The sequence below is a fragment of the Rhamphochromis longiceps genome, linkage group LG1, assembly GCF_057381845.1.
Source record: "Rhamphochromis longiceps isolate RC_006_pf linkage group LG1, R_longiceps_female_GT1.1, whole genome shotgun sequence".
NCBI classification, from domain to species: Eukaryota; Metazoa; Chordata; class Actinopteri; order Cichliformes; family Cichlidae; genus Rhamphochromis; species Rhamphochromis longiceps.
Window position 1 is genome coordinate 6,380,862 of NC_140557.1, and position 23,129 is coordinate 6,403,990.

The following is a 23,129-nucleotide window of genomic DNA, read 5'->3' on the forward strand; positions in this document are numbered from 1 at the left end:
TAATGTCTATCGGCAGTTCCCAGAGCTGCACTCCTCCTGGTCTACGCTATGTCCAGGTCACAGGACAGATGGTCCCTCCAGACTCTTTCTCTCTGTCACTCTTGCTCTGTCTCGTGCACACTGTTACATGCTCACACAGATGAACATCACAACAAAGAGTACAAGGCTGTTGCTTCCTGCTGAAAAGAAATTTTATAGGCATTTCAGTGATTGCCAGAAAGTTTGGGATGCCGACTGAGATGGGAAGCAAGACCGAGAGAGAGAGCAATGCGGTCTCAGTGAAAGAAACGTAGTGTGAAAGTAAAAGACATGACCTTTTCCCTGTGTTGCCTTTTACACATGCAAGAAACTTTCTACCGGAATCCTCATGATAAAATATCTCCTTTTCTGGCATAGATGACAGAGTATGTCACTGTGCAGTTTACATGTAGCAGATTCTTCTTCTTGTTTCCAGGCATGAAGCAGCTTGTAGAGCTGTATGATTTATTCACAAACTTACATGGCCCATTTTCTGTTACGGCTTCGAATAAAAAATAATAAAATAAAAAAAGCAGTTATTAATTGCACTTTAGTCATTTGAGGTTCACCATTCATAGACTAAGTAGTGTTAGAGATGTCACGTTGACAAAAGCATAATGATTTATGAACCTTTTACATGTTTACAGATATAAACCCTGCATGTGGGTTGGGAACATTCACTTTATGCAGCAGTTAATCTAATTACATCTAATTTTATTAAGATAGTAATAAAGGTATTGTTTTGTTTTATTTTGAATTATTTTGAAAGATCTACTGTTTCTCTAAAAACCAATGTAGGTCCTGATCACCCAAAGTTGTGATAAGTTGTTATGCAAGTAAATTGGACACATAGTACAGTAGTACAATGTACTAAGAACAAACTTAGTATATTGTACTACCATCATTAGTGTGACTTTGAAAGTGTCAAAGCTTCAGAAGATGCCTATTTAAAGAGAATTTGCCACAAGCTGCTACAGAGTGCAGTTAGATAAACCAGTAAATGGCTTTACTTTCTAGGTATAACACAAAATATGAACCACTCTTAAACTGCTTTTGTATGCAGAGTGTAAGACTGTTTGTGTCAGCCACAGCCCTCACAGACTGGGATTATCCGTAGCTGTAATCACCCACCCTCAACTGTATCACATTCATAGACTGAATAAAATGTGCAAAGGTCAGCTTTAAAGTGTAATCTGCCTGAAGCAACTTGGAGATAATTACAAGTGTGTCTCCAGCGTGCACATCAGCATGTGCGTCTCAAGTAATTGAAAACAGCCAGATGACCTTCTAGATGAAACCTCACTTTCAGTCAGATCTTTGCTCCTGCAATTCTGAGGCTTTCCCAAACCTCCGTCACCATAACCTTTAACTTCAGCGGATAACTGCAAGTGAAATCAGACCAATGGATTAAAATGGGCCTACATCATCATTGCACTCTCATATACACAGAGATAATAATTTAATACCCATTAAGTCCAAGTGCTGTCCACTGTTTACCTTCTCAGATAAAAAATAAATGCTACAAAGCGAATACGATATTTGCAGTATGACTATTTTCTCTATTTTATCTCTCCAGCATGAATATTTCTCTGTGTTGTGCCTTGGGCTGTATCAGCATGCTTCTAAGCAATATTCCAGCCTTTCCACCCCTGTCACTCATCATATAAAATGTTCAGAACAACCATTTTCAAGGTGTATGAGTCAGCGAGCACTAACACGCCACAGCAGTGACAAGCTCCCACCCTTCCTCGGAGACTTCAGAGATGGGTCCCAATGCAGAAATTGATTTATTCCGAGGACCTAGAAATTAGTATGTATTGCTTCCTATTGACTATAAATCAACCAGATAGCATATTAATAATTAGTAATATATATAATTTTTGGAGGGTACCTTATTGTGTTTTCTTGATTCTGGGTTGTCTTTTTACTGCCACTGAGCTAGAAACAAAAATATTATGAATCCCTTTCACAGTTTCTTTACTTAGCAATATATAAACTGCTGGTGGTTGGTGGTTTCATTTAGTCGGGCATAGTTTTTCCTTACCCACATACTTTTTGAGATTCAGGGCATGGTTTGCCAATAATAAAGGTATATACCATTTTTGACTCAGTAGAGAGATTTTTATTTTATTTTTTTTGCTTTTGTTTTGCCAACTGTTATTTACTCCCAAGAAAATATGGTCATTATTTTAAATGTCTAATCAGCCTTCTGTTTAGAATAACATTAATTGTTTTTCCCCCAAATTGGAGTCAGAAATGTTTTTTAGATCAGCAGATGTTTGGAGATTCTGTTTATCTCTCTGAATTTAGCTTTTGTTTGCCTGTGTCAACATTTAGAGGACATTAATGTGTAGACATGTTAATACCAGTCAGATCTCCCACTATAGTGTGCTTTTGAAAAAGGGCTAAACTCTTCTCTGATAATGAACTATGTGGAGTGTTTTTGTTTGGTGTTTCTATTAGAGAGCAGAGTGTGGCGTGGGCAGCAGTTAGCAGCACTAACTGTCTCCTTCTGATCTTTTAGCTCTGACCAGCTGCCGGAGTATAAAAAAAAACAACAACAAAAAAACGACTCATCAGACGTCTAAAACCAGCAGAAGGCTTTTTGAGCTAAATGCTATCTTTTGCACACAGAAACACTGTGACTGCTTTTGGAAAAGGTGGCCCCATTAATAAATTAGTTTTTGGTTTGTCCAAAAGTGAATTCTATGAAGTCGATAAGACCACTTTTAATTGCGAAAATTGAATTTGTTGTAGATTTCTCCCTATACTTTGCAAATAAATCAGTCTAGTCCTACTGTTCTAAATGTGAAGGTATCAGGAGGTTCACATGAGAGTGTTAATGCACAATCCTCCACCCATTTATTATCCTAACAGCTTATCTAGTTCAGGGTCTCAGGAGAGCTGGAACCAGAATACAACCTAAATGAGAGAAACTTCAGGCCAAAGCCGTTACGTTTAATAGTGCACTAAGTTTTCATGCAGTCTCTGTTGAGTGTGTGCCATGGGGGGCTAAAAGCATAACCTAGAATGTCCTTCAATGTCAGCAGCTCCCAGGTGAAATTTCACACACAAGAGCCCTGTCTGGGTTGAAACTCAGGTCCCTCGTGCTGTGAAGCACTGGTCCTAGCATCAAGCCACAATTCTTTAAAAAAAAATCCAAATTTTTCCAAAATTAATTCCATCCATTTTCTTCTGTTTATCTGGAGCCTGGTCTTGGGGGCAGCAGCCTAAGCAGAGAAGCCCAGACCTCCCTCCTGCTGGCCACCTCCTCCAGCTTGTCTGGTAAAACACCAAGGCATCCTCCTGGTGGGACATGCCTGGTAGACCTCGCACAGGAGGCATCTTGGTCAGATACCCGAAACACCTCAACTGATAAAGGCATCAGAGCCACATCATTTGCGTAAAACAGAGACGAGATTCACACACTGTCCAAGTGGAAGCCTTCCGTCACTTGGCTATGCCAAGAAATTCTGTCTATGACAATTATGACCAGAATTGGTGACAAAGGACAGCCACGGCTGAGTCCAGCATCCACTGAGAATGAATCAGACTTATTGCCGGCTATACAGACCTAGTTCTTGCAACGGTTGTATAAGGATAGAATGGCATGTAGCAACGGGCCAGACACCCTATACTCCGTGAGCACCCATCACTCTGAGGGACGCAGTCTCCAAGTCCACAAAACACACGTAAACTAGTTTGGCACACTCCCATGCCACATGAAGTATCCTCAAGAGGGTAAAGAGCTGGTCTGTACCGTACTATAGACATACAACTTCACCGAAGTGAAGTCGGTGCTCTTACGGAAGAACAATTTCTGAATTTGCACTGCATGAAGTTCCCACCATGGGAAAAAGGTAACTTCTACAACACATGACCTTTAAAAAATGGTTCTTGGTTTTCTCTCCAGCCCGCTGCGGTGTTCTGAGCTGCTGTTGCACATACATCTCCACAAAACGAGTAACATTAGTGAACCAATACAGGCAGTTAAATGGTGATGGCTCTCATAACCATACTTCATGTCGCACGCAGATTTGCTACCAACTCAACTTAACTTGGTCCACTCAGATGACACAGTTCACTTTTTTGCATCTATTAATATTGTCATTGTTATGGGCTCATTCTAAACAAACTTAACAAAGCTTTAATTGTATATAATCGTTTGGTATAATTAGCTGGGAAATTATAGTTTTGGGGTTGAGACCGAGCTGTTCTCCACTTTTCTTCCAGTTGTTGTACTGTTTCTCCCCATCAGCTGCAGAGGGTAGAGGACAGAGGGCAGGATGATGCCATAGCGCTGTCAGCAAGTTGAATGTTAAAAAGTTAAGAACCACTACTGTGAAAGGGAACTTTTGCTGTTTAATTGTAGGTAATTTTCTACCAGTAAATGGAATATTTACTGTCCTGAAAACGATTTTCCATGTATTCGTGAGAGCGAGAAAAATATAGACTAACAAGCAACACAATGAGTCTAACAACATCTTGTGATGGGGTTGTGTGCATATTGTATGCCTCTTGGATTTCCCACATCATCCTGACAAAGAAAAAACATCATTTCTTTTTTCTCTTGTCTTATGAAGGAATGACTAAAGGATAACAAACTACATTGTCTTCTTTGTGCTACCCACAGATGGGTCCACAGTTATTTGGTTTTTTGGGCATCTCTAAAACACAGAATAGGATGCCATCTTTCAAAAACCAGCTTCTCTTTACAGTACACTCATGTTTCCTGGTACCTTTTTCCAGATGAAATCGTGGGACGTTCTTAAATGGCAAGTTAGTGTAAGAATTTATACACTGAGTATAGATTGTATACAAAGTCAGTAATGTGCTGATTGCTGTGATAAATTCCTATTTTTATGCAGGTATTTTATGCATTTGATGAGTCAAAGCAAATTAATGACCATATGCCTGCTCTCTCATACACAGACACAGGAGAGCAATCAGCCTTTACACGTTCCTTTGGGCTTTTTTCTCTTTTCCTCATTTTGTACATCAAAGCCATAGTGTTTTACTGAATGCCACCAGAGATGCTCTCTCCATGGGAACACACAACTGCTGCTGTTAAGCATAAAGATAATAGCCCCTTCTTTGCTCACCCATATACTTTGAAAACTAATTAAATCTTCCTTATTAAGGCTTTAGGGCCCTCTCAGGGATTGAGCATGAGTACGAATGTGTATGTGCAGTGTTTGTGTGCCATGGAGAGACAGAGATGGAGGAAAAAAATGTGTATTTGTTTTGCCAACTCGATGAGAAAGATTGTAAAGTCTGTGGAAGATGCTGTATAAAGAAAGGCAGGCAGGAATGAGAGCTTCCTACATGAGTAATAACTCCACCTCAGTGATTGCAGTCAGTTGTCAGCCTGTACAGATGTTGCTTAGGGAAAGCAGTCATCAGAATATATCAGTGGCAGCTTGTGAAAATCCTTTCTGCTCTAAACTATAGAATTCAAATAGAAAGTTGGGAATAATATTTCTTTGTTGCTTTCTTTCCTAATTGCCTTTTCACCATTTGATAGTAGGGTATAACTTGAAAAATATTTTCACTTTCACACAAATTATGTTTCTATCCAGTTGGTCATAATTTACTGCGGGAAAAAGAACTGCTTGTGTAGGTGTTTTTTTTTCTTGCCTCTAATCATCCAGGCAGCTGCTTAAACCCCAAACTGGACAGCAGTTTCCAGCGTTTAATTTGTTTTATTAAGCCATTTGCCTCAGTTAACTAATTTTACCTTGAAGCATCTTGCTCTCCACTTTGCTCAGGAAAAATATAGATTCATTTTCGGTTGTGTACAAAAGCTTTTAGGACATTATTGATGAAGCATGGCATGAAGCTACTGAAACTTAACATTAGACAAACAAAGCAGAAAGATCCCTTACCATATCAACACAAAATCTGTATAACTTCCATTCCCCATACTTAAATTTAGCAAGTAATGCAATGATGCCAGTGAAGAGCAGACATCCTGCACATTTTTACAACCTTTTACTGTGACAACTGGAGCTAAAATGCTGATTCCTTGAATCAGATAGTGCCGCTTTTCGTTAGACCACGCTACTTTCATAGACACAACAATAGTGAAGCAGATCAACCAGTACCCCACTGCCTCTCTGTACTCAGGTAGGCTTCGCATTCACAGGAAGACGCACATATGATCTCCATTCGACCCTCGATTTGCGACCCTCAACGAGACGCTGCGTCCTGCTGGCCTCGAGTGTTTGATGTTAAAATGTTCCTCCTCGGTTTTATAAGAGCCCCCCCTGTTGCATGTCACACTGCACCTTCCACTGGGCTGCATTACATAGCTGTGTGTGTGTGAGTGTCTGTCTGTGTCTGTGTGTACATGTCCCATGTACCCATGCGATGTAGCAGTGTGAGGTGAGAGGGAGCTATTTCTGGAATATGAAATGAGGTCACAGACAGAGGCAGCTAAACTTAAGTGATTTCTGTTGTACCTCAAACACTATATGAGAGCACTTCACAGTGTCCTACACACCACCTTACTACTTGTTACTGCTGATTGCAGGTAGTTTTATTTAAAACTGATATTGTCTATGAAGATGCACGTTCAGATGTCATAATAATCTTTGCAAAGCTGAGGAAATCAACAATGGGAAAGGATAAGCCTTGAGGATGTGTAGCAAATCTGCAAGACACACACTCAGACACACATGTGTGTAAACCTCTTCAGGCTATAGGTCAATGAGTGTAATAGAATAATGTAGTTAACCTCTGCTTGAGGTTGTTCCTAACTACAGTCACAAAATACCTTATTGTGTTATCAATTCTGTCTCACTCTGCAATAAACACGTGTTTTATGAGAGAAGAAAAAACAAATAAACAAATTATAAGTACATTCTTGATTCAGCAACAATTATGAAATATAATTATCTTGTTTCTACATGACAAGAATCAGATAAATTGGCTGTTTTCTTTTTTTCATTATAAAATTTACCATCTCTGTCAATTTCTAGCTAATTGTAATGAATTGCAAGTCTTTCTTTATATTAGAAGGAAATGTCCTCTTCTGATATTAATACTAGATTCTTGCAAAATATACAAAGCCAGTGTAAAAGTGTTGACAACTATATACTCAAGCTACTTGAACTAACTTTAGCTTCACAGGCTGTCAGCAAGAGGTGCTTCACAGCCTGAATCCTTCACATTCAGGGCTTTTAAAATGATGAGCTGAAAACAGAGTGAAGGACTTTAAACTGACAGTTTCCAAATAAAATCTGCTAGCCATTTATAGATTACACCGATTAAATTATCTTCAATTACATGCCAAGATATTAAGTACAGTGGTAGTTGCTAAGTGGGATAATTTGTCTTTTGTGCAGTCTTTTAGTTTAGTTTCTCTTTATCAGTTAACTTCAACAGAAAAAAGATAAATCAAAGATAAATCACTCATTGCTTTTAAAACACCACCAATACCAGGTGCACTTGCACAGCTTGTAAAACTTTTCAGGGTCCTTGACACAGAGTTTATTCCTAACATTTATTCCCTGGATTCATGTTATCACAATATCTTGTGGCCACAGCACTTTTTGTTGAAGATGGCTTCCGTTATGCTTGGGGTCCTCATCCTGGTGGAAAATGACTTCGAAATGTTCTTCTGAACATTTGTGAGTCTCTTCATTCTGACAAAATCCTCAATAAAGTTTTTCAGAATTAAAGTCCCAAACTTGCCAGAAACTAGTCTGATCCTTCAGCATTGCCTGCAGACACTCTGTCTTGTAGGCACCTTAGCATATAAACAGTCTTCTGTGAGGGCAGATGTTTCAGATTTTGACTTGTCAGTTCAAAGCACCTGCTGCCATTTTTCACACCCCACTTCTTTTTTCTGTGCATTTCTATGTCATGAGTTTTTTTGCACAGAGAAAGGGAGAAAGAGAAAAGGCTCTTTGGGTGCAAGTCTTTCATTAAAACCACTTCTGACTACTCTTGTGCAAGTTGTTGATGGCTGTGTCAGTCTTTCATCCTTTCTTTTTAAGGCCTCTCAATCTTGTTTATTTCTTTGTGCTTCTGTAGAAAAGCTTTAACCACACATCTGTCTAACACATACCTGTCTCTCTGTAAAGTTTTTGGAATTGCTTCTGTCTCGTTTCTGTGCTTACTCTTTCCGTAGTGTCAAATGCTTCACTGTCCTTTAGCTATTTTTTTTCCCTAGCAAAGCCTTTTCTCATTCAATTAATAATGGTTCAGCCTGCATATTTTGTTTTTTAGCATATGCTTCCTATGTCTAGATAACTGTAGATTAATGCAGAGTCTGGCATTTCCTATTGCCAAGCTAATGTATATCCAACAGTCAGAGATAAATGATTGTTTTTGAAAATGACAGAATTACTTTTTCAAACAAAAACTTACAATGCTGGTTGAAAGATTCTCCCTTTGCAAAGTCATCATTTCAGTTACTTTAATTATAATGAGCCGAGCTCCCAGACATTTGTTTATCTTGGCTTGCTGTCAGCTTGTTTTTCTCTTCTTGATGTGAAAAAACTTTCTACTTGTAGTTATGGGGCATCATGTACCTGCAAACTGGTCAGAGTCACACTCAACACTTAAACCAATGTTTGCACAGTTTTATGAGTACTTTATTGCATCACTAAGCATGGCCAAATAGAAATTTGATTCTTAATATTTTTTTTGCAATTAAATGTAAATAATGTATTTTTAGTGTCCGTGCTGAATTTTAATTAAATATGTTAAACTTAAAGTTCAAGTCAGTATAGCATCGCATTCATTTGCCCACTCACATAAAGCAGAGCAGCAATTAATCCTTTTGCTTATACAAAGCTCACTGCTCTTCACCTTGTTGATGCCTTGATGAGTTCCATCACATTAAGTTTTACTGTTGCTGTCTGTATATATATGTGTGTGTGTGTGTGTGTTAGGCTCTCTGTTTCTATCTATCAGTATGCACCACGACTAAGCAGCTGCCAAGAGCTTAGCAGGCTGTTGCTAGGCAATGCCATTTAAAATCCATCTTACTCTGTATGTTGGAAGCAGGGTAGCTGCATTTGTCTCTCGGTTTTTGTTGTTAATACCAGAGTGGAAACTGTAGTAGCATGAGACTTTTGGCTTGTTAGTCCTGCACAGTATTTTCTTTGCTAAGTTTTGCTTTGTTTGCAGGAGGCTGGTTTGAACTCAAATGACACCCTAAATGAAGTAAATTATGCAGCTTTCTTGGAAATTGCTAAGTAATGTAATGACTGAGGGTGTTTGTCATTTTGATGATTAGTGTCAAAAGTTGTCATTGTACCACATTCTAGTATTTCTTACCACATATTGTCACAGCACAATGGTGTTATTGCTGTTTTCTGTCGGTTAAAACAACACAGTAGAAATGAGGCTATTCCCAGGTTATAATGTTTCACATTTACTGTCCTCAAAATCCAGTTTTTGATTGGACAGTCTTGAGTAAACTCCATTGCTGTATACTTTTTCACTTTTTTTTTAAAACTTTTTTGTCTATTCTTCATTTAGTATTTGTCTGTAAAGATCACGTGTAATCCGATTTCTATTTGGCTGTACTTAGCACACAGTCATAGGCATAAAAATGTAGGTGATCAGTTTAGTTTAACTGATTTGTGAAAAGCACAATAAACCAGAAGTCTAGTAACTCAGTAAATCCAAATTACTTTATTATTATAGTGCAAGCATCAAGATGTTAACGAGTAGATTTTTATCCAGTATAATTTCTACCCTCTGTCATAGATGTCACAGCTAAAGCTGATTTACAAGCCACTAGTTTTACAATTTTTTTAAATAAACAAAATTATTGAACAAGTCCAGTGATTGGTTGCATATAATATTTATTTGCTATTTTTGTATCATAAGTTCATCAGTAATTTGGGTAAAGTATTTCAGTTTTGTTATTTTTAAGTCAATTAGACCATGGTGACACTATGGCACCCATTTGATACCCATCTCTACAAAAATTAACTTTAGCTATCAAACTTCTCTGACCTGACAGGGTGTAATTTCCCCCTCAATCTATCACAGCTAGGGTAAGCTCCAGCCCGTCTGCAACCCTGAAATGGATACGTGAATTTTGCTTCACAGATTGTGATTTTCTTTTGTAATGAAAACCTTGTTTGACATATTGGTGAACAAAACAATTTGGTGGTTGTTATTTGATAAGCTTGTGAAGAAAAAGTCAAGTAAGGCAAGACTCAGAAGAAAGCTGACTTTGTAAAGTGTGTGAGGACAAAGATGCAGCCAGACACAGACAGTGAGGATGAAAGAGTGAGTGACAGCAGGCGGACCGTGTAGAGGAGTGACACTACCAAAGGATGTACTTTGACTTTGATTGTGTCGTTGTGAGTTACTGCCTGTGTTCATCACCACAGTGGCTAGCAGAATGAGAAATCACAGCCCCTCGGGGCCATGACAACATATCGCTGTCTCACTGTCACTTCGTCTACGTGGACCTGCCCACTCGTTCCCTTCGTTCACCTTTCGTCCGTGTCTTTCGGGGGTTTTTCCTGTTGCTGTCAGTCTTTCAGTCTCTCTTATTGTCAGCTGGTCAATAAGTTGGAGGACTGCTACATCTGAATCATTGCAACTGGAGATTCCCACAGTGATTGCATCAACAGGGTTATTTCCTTCCTTCAGAGTGGGTTAATAGTATTATATAATTGTTTTCAAAGGCTACAGAGAACTCTACTAGTACCAGTACTATTTGCCCTCATTAAAACTTGTCTGTGAAAGAGTTCTTTATTTGTTATATATTTTTACTATATAGAAATCAGACACACAAAAGCAGAATGCATAATCATAAACACAGGATTTAAAAAATAATAATAAAATTAATTGCAAATAGGTAAACCAGATCATAAGTAGTTACATAATATTTAGGATTAAAAGAACCATCCTAATCTAAGTCTAGATTTTATGAAGGTTTTACAGTTCAACAGTATACTGATTTATCTTCACTCTTCATCAATAAAAAATATCTATATTTTTGGCTAGTAGACATTCTAATCTGCAGCAGGTCTACTCAAAAAGACAACATGCTCTGGATTAGGCACAAAAACATGTTAGGCAAGGTGTGAATTTGGAGGATGAATGTATGATGGGTTAGAAGATAGACCAGCTGCTGAAATCATGTATTCTAATATGGGTGAAAAGTAGCATAAACAACGAATTTTTTATGATTGGATCAATTTGATTAGCGAGTGATTTAGATGGTGTGAAAGCAGATTAAATGGTAAGGTTTCTTCACACAAAACAACACAAAATGTTTTAGGGTTGATAGACTATGAAAGAGAGACTACATATAGCTACGTGGTTACAGTCTGCAATGTACTAGGTGAGATTGTCTGCATACAACAAAATTGTACGGTACAATTACCCTGTTGTAAAAACACATTTGAGAGTGGATTTATAATCATATAAATATGAGATAAGACTAATACTGACCTAAAATATGGAAATTAAATTGTCTATCCTTATTATTTTAAAGGTTTTTTTTAATCTTTTGGTTTTTTGTGTTTTGTTTTTTAAAGTTATAATGAAATAAATAGTTAGGTAAATTATACCCTATAAATAAAGGGACAGTAGGTCATTTCACCAAAGAAAGAAGAAGGGAGTCTTTCCTTGGCACTGTAATGTCGTTATTATCAAAACAAAAAGAGAAATTTGAAATGCACCCACACACACTGTTAAAATGTCTTGTAGCCATGTGTTAGTCCTTGGAGTTATGAAAGGCAGAAATGTGGAACAAAAGCGTATGATTGGTTGGACTGAGGTGGAGGGAGAAGCAGAAGGGCCGATAAGATGAAATGAAATGAACAGAAAAGGAAAAAAAGAGAGAGATGAAGAAGAAGTTGGCCAGGTTAGCTTAGTCATTCAGCTTTAGGGAATTGAGTAGATGGAAGAATGAGTGGATGGACAGAGGAAAGGGACAAAGGTGGATAGGTAACAGTGGTGCCTCTGAGCTTTTGAGGTTGAGGGAGAGAAGGGTCATTGGTGTGATCAGTTGGTCAGCCTCCTGCCAACTCACCACCCCTCTGGAGGCCAATTAGAGAGAAGGTGGATAGAGCCTGAAATAGTGTAAGACTCCCCACAAGCACATACACACACAAGAAAACAGAGCTGACACTGGGTTCATACAATAATGGAATCTCTCAAGCACACTACCTCAGATACACACACATATTAGTGTCGGTACAGGCTCAATATTCAATTCAATTGAAATTTTTTGAGTTCAGTTTTATTTCTAAAGCGCCAAATCCCAGCAACAGGTGACTCAAATGTTTTATATCATAAGGTAAAGACCTTATAATATGCAATTAGGGTATTTATAAAATAAGTCTTGCCATGCATTTAATGTCATGTTTTTGTTAACTGTCAGTTTTTATTTAAACGTTTTATTACCAATATAGGATGAAGAAGCTGTGATCAATATGACATTATTACAAATTAAACAGCATGATGACTCAGTTGTTAACTAGCAGGATGGGTGTGGTTTGTATTCACTTCCTGGTTAAAGAAAAGCTAAAAAAAAAAAGAAAAAAAAGCAATAATAATAATAACTGACTTCACTCATTGGTGCATAATTGTCTGCAGAAGAATTTGATGCCATGAAATAAGAAGAATGGACATTTCTCTCCTGGTATTGAGTAACCCCATTAAAACTAATCTCATTTCAGTAAAACTATATATTTTAACCTCACAGGAACATCACAGAAAAACCTGTTTCTACTCTTCAATATTTTGTTGTTGTGTTCTTTTCAACTAATGTGGCAAGAATTTAACAGCCTGTGTAGTGAGGTTGAAAAAGCAAAATCAATGCTAAATGTCTGAAAGAGAGAAATAAAGAAGGAAGAAAGTGTTGATTTTGGACCCTATCCTTAAAATAATTACCCCTTGGACATTAGACATTGAAAGTCACATTTTTCACATTTTTCATTTTAATTTTTTGAATAGTACTGATGGTTTGAAGGTGCTATTTTTTGTTATGATCAATGCATTTAATGAAAACAATCTTTCTTTAATAAAGTTTATTGCATTCAAATTAAAATATAAAATCAAACTGGTGTAACTTCAGGACCATGGACAGCGCACACCATTTTCACTGTGATCTCTTGAGCTGGGCTCTAACAGAAGAATCCTTTTAGTGGTGGAGACAAATTCAGCTCCCTTCACTTTGAGAATATGTGAGATACAGATTACAGATACACAAGACTCCCCCACAAATCTGCAAATCCTTTTTACTTTTTTTAGCTGAATAAATCCAGCATAGAACAATTGTGGCAGTACTTTAAACAACACCAGTCACAGAGTATAGCTACAGTACAACACTGTGCTTGTTCTTTTGCAAATGGATAGAACTTGGTCCCTGTATGGGTTATTTAGCCTGTCACAACCAGTCACTAAAGTTTACATGCACTGCCACTATCTTTGAAGGTGAAGTTGGAGTTGGTGAGGGTGCTCAACCATTCAAGTTCGAAGTCCAACTTAACAAGGCGTTAGAGTTGAAAAGGTCTTCCAATTTCAAATGGAATGCACCAAAACATTTATATTACATTGATTAAATGAAATACTGTATTACACTGCCATGGAGTTGACTGCCATATAAAACACAGTGTCGCCATGTATCTGACTTGGTATGCTAAACACTTAAGAGTTGCATGTCTTAACATTGTTTTAAAAGAAATGTGGACAGGGAAGACATCATAGAGGACATGAAGTAGATGTTTACTAACAAAAAAACACAAAAAACAAGGAATACATATTGAATCATAATACTATATTACACAAAAAGAAATTTGTGATGCTCAAATCAAAATTAACACCAGCATGCGAAATTGTGGGTTCAGAGTAGTCATCTGCACGAGTGCATGTGTATAATATGAATAGATATCAGGTTTGCACCTCTACCTGCTGCTGTAAACATAAAACCGATGCCGAGAACAAAGTTGTGTGTGTTTGTGTGTGTATGTGTGTATATATTGAGAGCACATGTACCTGTGTGTAAGTCTGAGTCTGATCCACACTATGACCTTGAGTTCATCCCTACCATAACCACCCCTGCAGTGCTGGAAAAGAGGTTCTTTTGAAGTACGAAAATCTCAGAAAGGACACACACATATTGGCGAATAACAATCATATACCTTCTAAAGTTCAGCCTGAAACTTTGATAGCGTTACTTTCTTTTTACACACACTCAAACACACACATGCACAAACAGAGATACTCTCCCTGAATGTCAACAAATCTATCTGGCTACAGGCATGATTATCTACTGGTGAGCCAATCAGTGCTCACCATTTACACTGGGTCTTGTCCAGTAGGTGCTGCAGTTGCAGGTCCTAATGAGAGCCGATCATATTCTGGATACAGTGTTGTTTGCATTAAGCCTAATGAGGAGGGGAGGACTAGTTCATTGTCAGTACGCATGGGTTACACAGAATGACCTTAAACAAACCTCCAGCTGTAATTACAGCCAAAGTCAGTTAATCCTACAGAGGTTCCCGCAGCCCCACCCTTCAACCCCACTCACCCCACACAGAGATATAGCTATTCTGAAACAGCAGCACACCATCTCAGCTGACACTGAGCCTGAAGCGTTACGTCCCTGCTATAGGAATTAATTAAATTCCTGCTCTTCCCTGCTCTTTGAAGTGTTTTATATATAGATTCTTGTCCTTATTGAATCTAGGAATTAACAGCTAAATGCACATTTATTACTTTCAGTTAACCCGAATATTCAAATTCAAATTCAAATTTTATTTGTCACACACACAACCATACACAGTATGACATGGGGGTGTAATGCTTGTAGCTGTACAATGCCCGACCATTAAATGACAGAAGAAAAGTTTTACAATATTTACAATTTACTACAAAAATTTACAAATTAACTTAGGAATTTACAGTAAAGAATGTGCAAATAGCAGAAGAGATTATAAAGATAAGGATTATAAATTATAGGAATTATAGGATTATAGGAAATGTGTGGTGGTGCGTGTGGTGACGTGTGTGAGAGTCCAGTCCTACACCTGGTTCAGGGCCCGAATAGCCTGGGGGAAGAAGCTCCTCCTCATTCTCTCTGTTTTGGCCTTAAGGGAGCGGAAGCGATTCCCAGACCTCAACAGTGAGAAGAGTCCATTGTTGGGATGGGAGAGGTCCATCATAATCTTCCTAGCTTTGGACTTGCACCGCTTGGTGTAGATGGACAGCAGGTCAGGGAGCTCTGATTGAATGATGCGTTCTGCCGAGCGCACCACCCTTTGCAGATCTCGTCTGTCCTGCTTGGTGCTGTTCCCAAACCAGGTGCAGATGTTTGACGTCAGGACGCTCTCGATGGTGCAGGAGTAGAAGTTCTTGAGCACCTTCAGTGGCAGATGGAAGTCTCTAAGTCTTCTGAGGAAGAAGAGACGCTGACGGGCTTTCTTAACCAGGGTGTTGATGTGACAGGACCATGACAGGTCCTGAATATTGCAGAGGCAACCTGCTCATTGCATTTCACGTGTTAATTCCATCCAAATATATGTCAACATTTTACGTGACAATTAAGGTTTCCAAGCTCTGTAGCTTCTCCACCTCTGTGTTTGGAAGTTAGTAAGTCTTATGTCAGACGATCCAGTTTAGCAAAACTTTGAACTGTTTGCTGCTGATTACAGGAGTTTGTGTTTTTTTGTGAAAAGCAACAATCAAAATTTCAATTAGATGCTTTATGAAAAGGACTACAGGGATAAAATACAATATTACAAAAGTTGTTCATCTGCTTTCTCTTACTCCTGGTTCCACAAGCTCCGTTTTTTTCCTATCACACAGCTAACAGCAGTGGAGAGGCTTACAAGCATATTTCAAGTACCAATTTGACCAGTAGGTTTCCACTTTCTGAAGCTTGCTGTTATGTAACATCACCATTTATCAGATATGTGTTGCAACTATAATGTACTATGGTGCCATAATGTAACAACTGCACACAGCTGATACTTTAAATAGAGCATACACTTCATAATCACTACATAAACTTTACAATGATTCTTTTGTTGCCGTGTCTTCCTCCCTTTGTGGGTGACACAATAGTAACTTGTGTTGGTGCATCGTGTCGTAGTGTGGTACTTCTCTTGACTCCATCTGACTCCATATGATGTGCCCCCTTTTTATATTCTCTACAAGATCGCATGCTAAGCAAAGTCAAACACAATTCCAAGGAGGATAAGATAATCGTATTGACACGTCTCCATCAATCATGGTTTTATCAAGCAACACACTCTATACATTACAGTATTTTATCTTTTCTGTTCACCATTTTCTGGAAGCGTGAGGATAGAATGTTTTCCTGCTGCTGAAAAGATCACACAGTCTTTCTAAAATATCCTTGATGAAAGATGTCCCCGCTTGCGGTCTATCTTCTAGTCCCCAGAGGCTTGTACTAGCTTTGTGGGTAGTGGTGATGGTGGGGATGGGTGTTTACAATCCTGATTGACTGAGGGCTTTCACAATTATTCTATTTTTAAACCAACAGCTTTTCTTTTTTTTAAAGCTCAGCAATCCCACTGAGATCTAAGAACAGGTACAGATAGCTATCTCCAGTGATAAAGATTGAATTTAGTCTCGCCAGTGAATTAAGATGTGACAAAGACTGCACAGAAAAAGTGCAAGTACAGAGATGGGTGGAAAATAGAGGAAAGGGGTTGGGTTTTGCCTCAACTCAAGTATATGATCAAGTATACTTATTTGCTTGCATTTGTAAAGAAATGCCAAATACAAGGTGCAGGAAATACCACAGTAAGCTTCAGTATTTAGACCTCAACTTATCTTTGTAACTCAATGAAGGAATGGGGCACCATTCTTCCAAAAGATATTCTCCTTTGGTATGAAGATGATGGTGGTGGAGGGTTCTTTGTGATATATCTGTCTAGAATTTTCCATCTGTGTTCATTTTAGTTAATATTCTGCCACTTTAAAAGCCATAGTGTCAGATTCACATCATTTTCATACTCCTGAAACAGTTCACTGACCCCTTTTTTCTGTACAGATAGGGGCTTATCAGGGTAGAAATGTTTTATCATGGGATAAAAGAGATCAAAGTAAGTTGAGGTCCATAAGTATTTTATACTGAGGATTGGATATTATTAATAATGGCTGCATTTCCTAAACAGTTAATGTTATACTTTAATTAAAGTAATTTCTATCACATCTTAGTTATTTGACTCAAACTCCACTCTGGTGGTTTACAGAGGAAAAATTGTCCCAAATCTTTGGGACCAAATTATAGTATAATGCATTCGATGACCTTGCACTATAATAAAAATGGCATTTCAGACACCCTATAGATTCAGATTCACCCTATAGCTGTCAGCGATCATGCTCCTGTATCTTTAACACTAATGCACAAGAATAATACTACGCCAAGTAAAAACTGGAGATTTAATACATCACTGCTTAAAGATGAAGACTTTATTAAATATTTTAAAAAAGAGTGGACTTCATATTTAGACTATAATGACACTCCCGGAACTTCAGCATCTGTTCTATGGGAAGCAGAGAAAGCTGTGATGAGAGGTAAAATAATTTTTCTCATCACATAAAAAGAAAGAAGAAAACAAAGATATTCAGGAATTAGAAAAAACCATTAAATCACTTGAAGAAGCCTATGCGTCCCACCAAGATCAGGAAACATTGAACAAAATACGCAAAACAAAACTAGAGTTAAATGAGATAATTGATAAAAAAAATAAAATTCTTAGTACAAAGACTACGCTTACAAAATTATGAACATGGTAATAAATCTGGTCAATTTCTAGCAAACCAGCTAAAAATAAATAAAGAAAACACAACTATATGTGCTGTTCAAGATTCATCTGGGAACACAATATATGACCCGAAACAAATAAACAACATTTTCAGGGATTTCTATAAAAGATTGTATTCACCACAAATAAACCCGTCTAAAAAGGAAATTGATCAGTTTTTAGACAACATAACTCTTCCAAAATTATTAGACACTCAAGCAATGGCACTGGATTCGCCACTGACATCAGGTGAACTCCAGGAAGCCCTGATAAGTATGCCCAATAATAAGACTCCAGGTCCAGACGGCTTTCCTGCACAATTCTACAAAGAATTCTGGACGATTCTAGCACCAGATTTTACAGAACGTTGTTGGAAATCAAAGAAAAGGGCAGACTTCCATCAAATATGAATTCTGCAAACATTAATCTCCTGCTAAAATCAGACAAAGACCCTGTATATCCCGCAAGCTATCGTCCAATATCCCTTATAAATGTAGACCTTAAAAATATTCTGCAAAGCTCTCTCAAAGAGACTGGAGAAAATAACCCCCCTCTTAATTCATCCTGACCAAACTGGTTTCATAAAAGGTAGGCACTCATCAACAAATACACGTAGATTACTTAATTTGATAGACTACTCATACAGTAAAAACCTTGAAACTACAATATTTTCTTTAGATGCAGAAAAAGCATTTGACAGAGTTAACTGGAAATTTCTATTTGCAACTTTACACAAAAATGGCTGTATTTCCTAAACAGTTAATGTTATACTTTAATTAAAGTAATTTCTGTCACATCTTAGTTATTTGACTCAAACTCCACTCTGGTGGTTTACAGAGGAAAAATTTGAACCTCCCCCCAAAACTTTCATGTCCCAAATCTTAGGGACCAAATTATAGTATAATGCATTCGATGACCTTGCACTATAATAAAAATGAACTCAAAGCTTACAAAACAGCTGAATCGTTTCCAATGTTAGTTAAGGGCTCATCATTTTTCCTATAATTTGTCACCCTTCAATATATACACTATGACACAGTGCAATGTAAGGTTTGGACTATATCCAGTCATGCAGAAAATTATTAAAGTTTTTTTAAAAAGCACAAAATTTCCTCAGGGCAGCAGCCTAAGGCAGCTCTCATCATCTTAAAAAGAGAAAATCAACCCTAAATTAATATGTTGTAGCATTTTAATTTGTCAATTCCAAGTGCATAACAAATGTCATGTTGTTGTAAAAGCCTGTAGCTCCAAATGATTCTAAGCATCAAACTTCCAGCTAAGACTCATCGTGGTGTTATTGTTGCCAGATAACAAACTCGACACAAGCAAAGTACTGATCAGCTGATGACATGAACATTACTTACATTTGACATCACCAGGGCTCTCTGTCACTGTCTAAATGTAAATGGTAACATGCACTTACAATGTTTTTTTCCCCTTCTCTCTCTTTGCCCCCCAGTGGCCAGCAGGCCTTCCTATTGGAGAACGTGCCCTGTAACAGCGACACTTGCCACAGTGTTGGACGAATGTTCCACATCCACTGGGACCAGTCAGATTTAGGAGCCATTCAAAATGCCGTCAGGGCAACTTTCTTTGACATCTATGAGGACGTGAGTAGTTAAATTTTGTGTTGATTTTCAGTTCTGTCCAGTAGTATTTCATAAATCATTCTCTGTACCATTTCTTACGCCTTTTTAAAAACTCATTTCTATGGATACTATTCTTAATAATTTTTTTGTGTTTTGACTACATTTCCATAGCCAAAGATTATCTTGGTCTAGTGGAACTACAGTTCTTTAGCCAGCTGATTTTCTTTTAAATATAGCCTATTTTAAATATACATAAAAAGCCATGTGCAGCATATTTAATCATTTAACCTTGTTATTTTATTTTGTTGTTATTTATACATTAGGAGACTCACAGGAGCCTTGTATGCAGCTTGCAATATTTGTACTTTTGAAAATTTAACTATAATAACAACTATAACAACTCCCACTGCAATATTAGATTTGCTTTTATGATGAGGGAAGCGTCATCCACCTTTGTGTAAGTAGATCCAATGCTCCTGACAAGTTAATCTTACCTGAACTCTTACATGCAAACTCTGAGAATATCAGACAAGTTAGGCTCATATCTTTTTTAGCAAAAAGCACCCACACTCATCACCTCTCCTAGTTTAAGAGCTGACATCAAGTGAATAAATGTCAACATTAGATTAGTTAGACCTACCATTCTCTGTTAGATTGTTAGAGTCAAAGCATTAACTAGTCAGATTTCCCTGCTGTCAAAAACAATATTGCTCTTTCTGAACTCATATTAATTAATTAATTAATTACTTCATACTGGTAGGCTATTAGTATAGTACTTTTCTCTTTATGAATGCAGCATTAACAACTGTCACAAGTCAACTATGCAGTCATCCAGCTGACCCTCAGAATACAGCTCTGAGTCATTTGTCTCCGCTCACAGTCTTTCCACTTTTGTCTTATTTTGTTAGATATACCAATAAACTGAAATCATTTTGTGAAAAATCCTACGTAAAGAAATCCTTGCCAAATGGAGCAGAGGAATGCATATCAGAGAGTGTGCAAACTAGGATATCTCTAATGCAGAAAAGTGGATTATGTGTAAAGCTTTTTTGACACGCGCATTAACAGAATTGTTTACATTAATCGGTTTTCTTTTATATTCTGAAGCAATAACTCCTGATTTAGACTGAGAATATGAGTATTTGGTTCAGTGCTTCATTGTTGTTATTAAAATATTTATAAGCACATGGTATAATTCCCTCGAAGCACAGGCAGACGCAAGTGGTTTTCTGTCACTGGTTTATTTGAAGACTTCTCTCCAAAGCCACCGTGAAAACTATACAGCATTAACAAAATAAAACTCAGCATAAGACACAGCAGTAAAAACACTGTACAACAAACACGATAAATAAATAAATAAATAAATAAATACCTCGTTGGCTGCATGCTGCAAAAAGGGAATTAGCCGCCGTTCTTCTGAGGTTTCCTTTAACCGTGTGTAGTCAAAGTCCACTTAACATGTCTTTCAATAAAAACCATCCTTTCTGCGCGCTTACAGGTGTTTTTCTTCGTTCTACCCAAAGAGGAAACTAGCGCAACTTGTAAGCGAACTTGACTTTCAAAATAAAAGCACCAAAACGTTGACTACAAAAAACAAACAAAGTAATGTACAGCTTAAATAATTTACAATCATGACATGGATCTTGACGAGATAAAGAAATAATCCAAATTATATACAATGTCATCATGCCAACAGTTACACTCCCACCAAATCACACAAATCTTTACGTGGGATTTCCCTAATGAAATAGTCTCTCCAAACAAGCATTTCTACTTATCACCAAAGACTTCTCGTTATCAACCCTTTGTCAGGTAACTTCCAGCAAATAACCATTTAGTCTGCTTCTAAGAGAGTAACCACTCTTTGAACAGGTCTCTCAAGAACAACAGTTTTAGCTGTGTGGCTCCCTCCTTTGTCATGTGTATCACTGACGTGCAACTTTATCCTCCTCACTCGATTATCTGATCCTGGATAAACTTCTGTGACTCTAGCCATCTTCCACTCATTGCGTGGTGCCAGATCATCTTGTAGAAGGACAATGTCGTCAACCTTGATGTTCCTTCTGTTCTTCCGCCACTTTTGTCGCTCTTGTAAATTTAGAAGATATTCTTTCTTCCATCGAGTCCAAAACATATTAGCCAAACACTGCACTCGACGCCATCTTTTCCTAAGATAAACATCTTCTTTGACAAACTCTCCAGGCGGGGGCAGAATGATCTTGGACTTCATTGTTAAGATGTGGTTTGGAGTCAATGGTTCAAGGCCTGATGGATCATTCAAATGTTCAGTCGTGAGTGGTCTGCTGTTGATGATAGCCATGACCTCATACAGAAAGGTTCTCAAGGAGGTGCAGTCAAGCCTTTGAGATGACTGATCGAGAATAGCGGTAAGAACACTTCTTATAGTCCTTATTTGACGCTCCCAGACACCTCCCCTATGGCTTGCTGTTGGAGGGTTCATGAGAAATTCACATCCTAGAATCTTAGCCTTTTCTTGATCCATTCCCTTCATTAACTCCATGAACTCTCTCCTAGCACCAACAAAATTTGTTCCTTGGTCGGATCTTAGCTGTCGAACATTTCCTCTTATGGCTATGAATGCCCTTAAAGCATTGAGAAATGCATCAGTTGTCATGTCATCAACCACTTCTATATGTATGGCTCTTGAACATAGACAGGTAAACAAAAGACCATATCTTTTGAGAGTCTTTCTTCCTTCCTTAACATAGATTGGACCAAAGCAGTCCATGCCAACGTAGGTAAAAGGCGGTGTTGTTTCTGTCCTATCTTGTGGCAAGTCACCCATTTTTTGCTCTTCAGTGGATCTTCTGTACTTCCTGCAGGTCACACATTTAAAAATATGTGATGAAACTGCACCGCTACATCCCAGGATCCACCAACCATTTGCTCTCAGTTCGTTCATTGTCATTCCACGTCCTTGATGATGGATTCTTTCGTGAAAATGCTTGATTAGTAAAACTGCTACGTGGCTATTTTTTGGCAGAATTGCTGGGTGCTTCACATGAGGGTGCAACGTGGCTTGACTTAAACGTCCTCCCACTCTTAAGATCCCTTCTTCATCCAAGAAAGGATTTAACTTGCACAGTGGACTGTTTTCAACTATTGTCTTTAGCTCCAAGCTCTTTATCTCATCTGAGAATGCTTCTTCCTGAACCAACTTGACAATCACAAGTTCTGCTTCTTTTCTCTCCTCTAGACTTGTGCTATCACTTGTTCTTTGCTGAATACCTTTGTGCATTCTGATGTATCTTTTCAGTCTGGCAACTGCTCTCGATAACCTTGACCAGTCCGAGAATTTCTTGAAGTTATCCAACAATGATTTGTCTTCCTTTGACTTTGTGTTACACACAATCAGCTTGCGGAGTTCAGGATCATCCTCCTTGATTTCACCCACCTTGCATTGTCTGCCAGGAAGTTCTTTTTGCCAAAGAAATGTTGGGCCGGTAAACCAATTTGAGGTCCTAAGCCGCTCTGCAGTCAAACCTCGAGAAGAATGATCAGCTGGATTATCTTCTGAAGCGACATAACCCCATTGTTCAGGGTTTGTACTTGACTTGATCCTCTGTATGCGATTTGCTACATATACCTGAAACCTTCTGGCGTCGTTGTTTATGTAGCCAAGAACAACAGTGGAATCTGTCCAGAAGAATTCCTGAAGATCCTGGATTTCCAGTTCACTGCGAAGCATGTCGCTGGTTCGGGCTGCAACAACTGCTGCAGTGAGTTCCAGTCTTGGTAT

At 38.0% G+C, this 23,129-nt stretch overlaps 1 protein-coding gene across 1 annotated transcript in view; it reads left to right on the top strand.

Moving 5' to 3' along the window:
* itfg1 (integrin alpha FG-GAP repeat containing 1) overlaps positions 1–23,129 on the top strand; it is a 166,041-nt gene that overhangs the window by 66,531 nt on the left and 76,381 nt on the right. Inside the window, exon 11 of the mRNA XM_085414551.1 lies at positions 19,240–19,390. Within this exon, the coding sequence (XP_085270677.1) occupies positions 19,240–19,390 (151 nt within the window). The remainder of the gene's footprint in view (positions 1–19,239; positions 19,391–23,129) is intronic.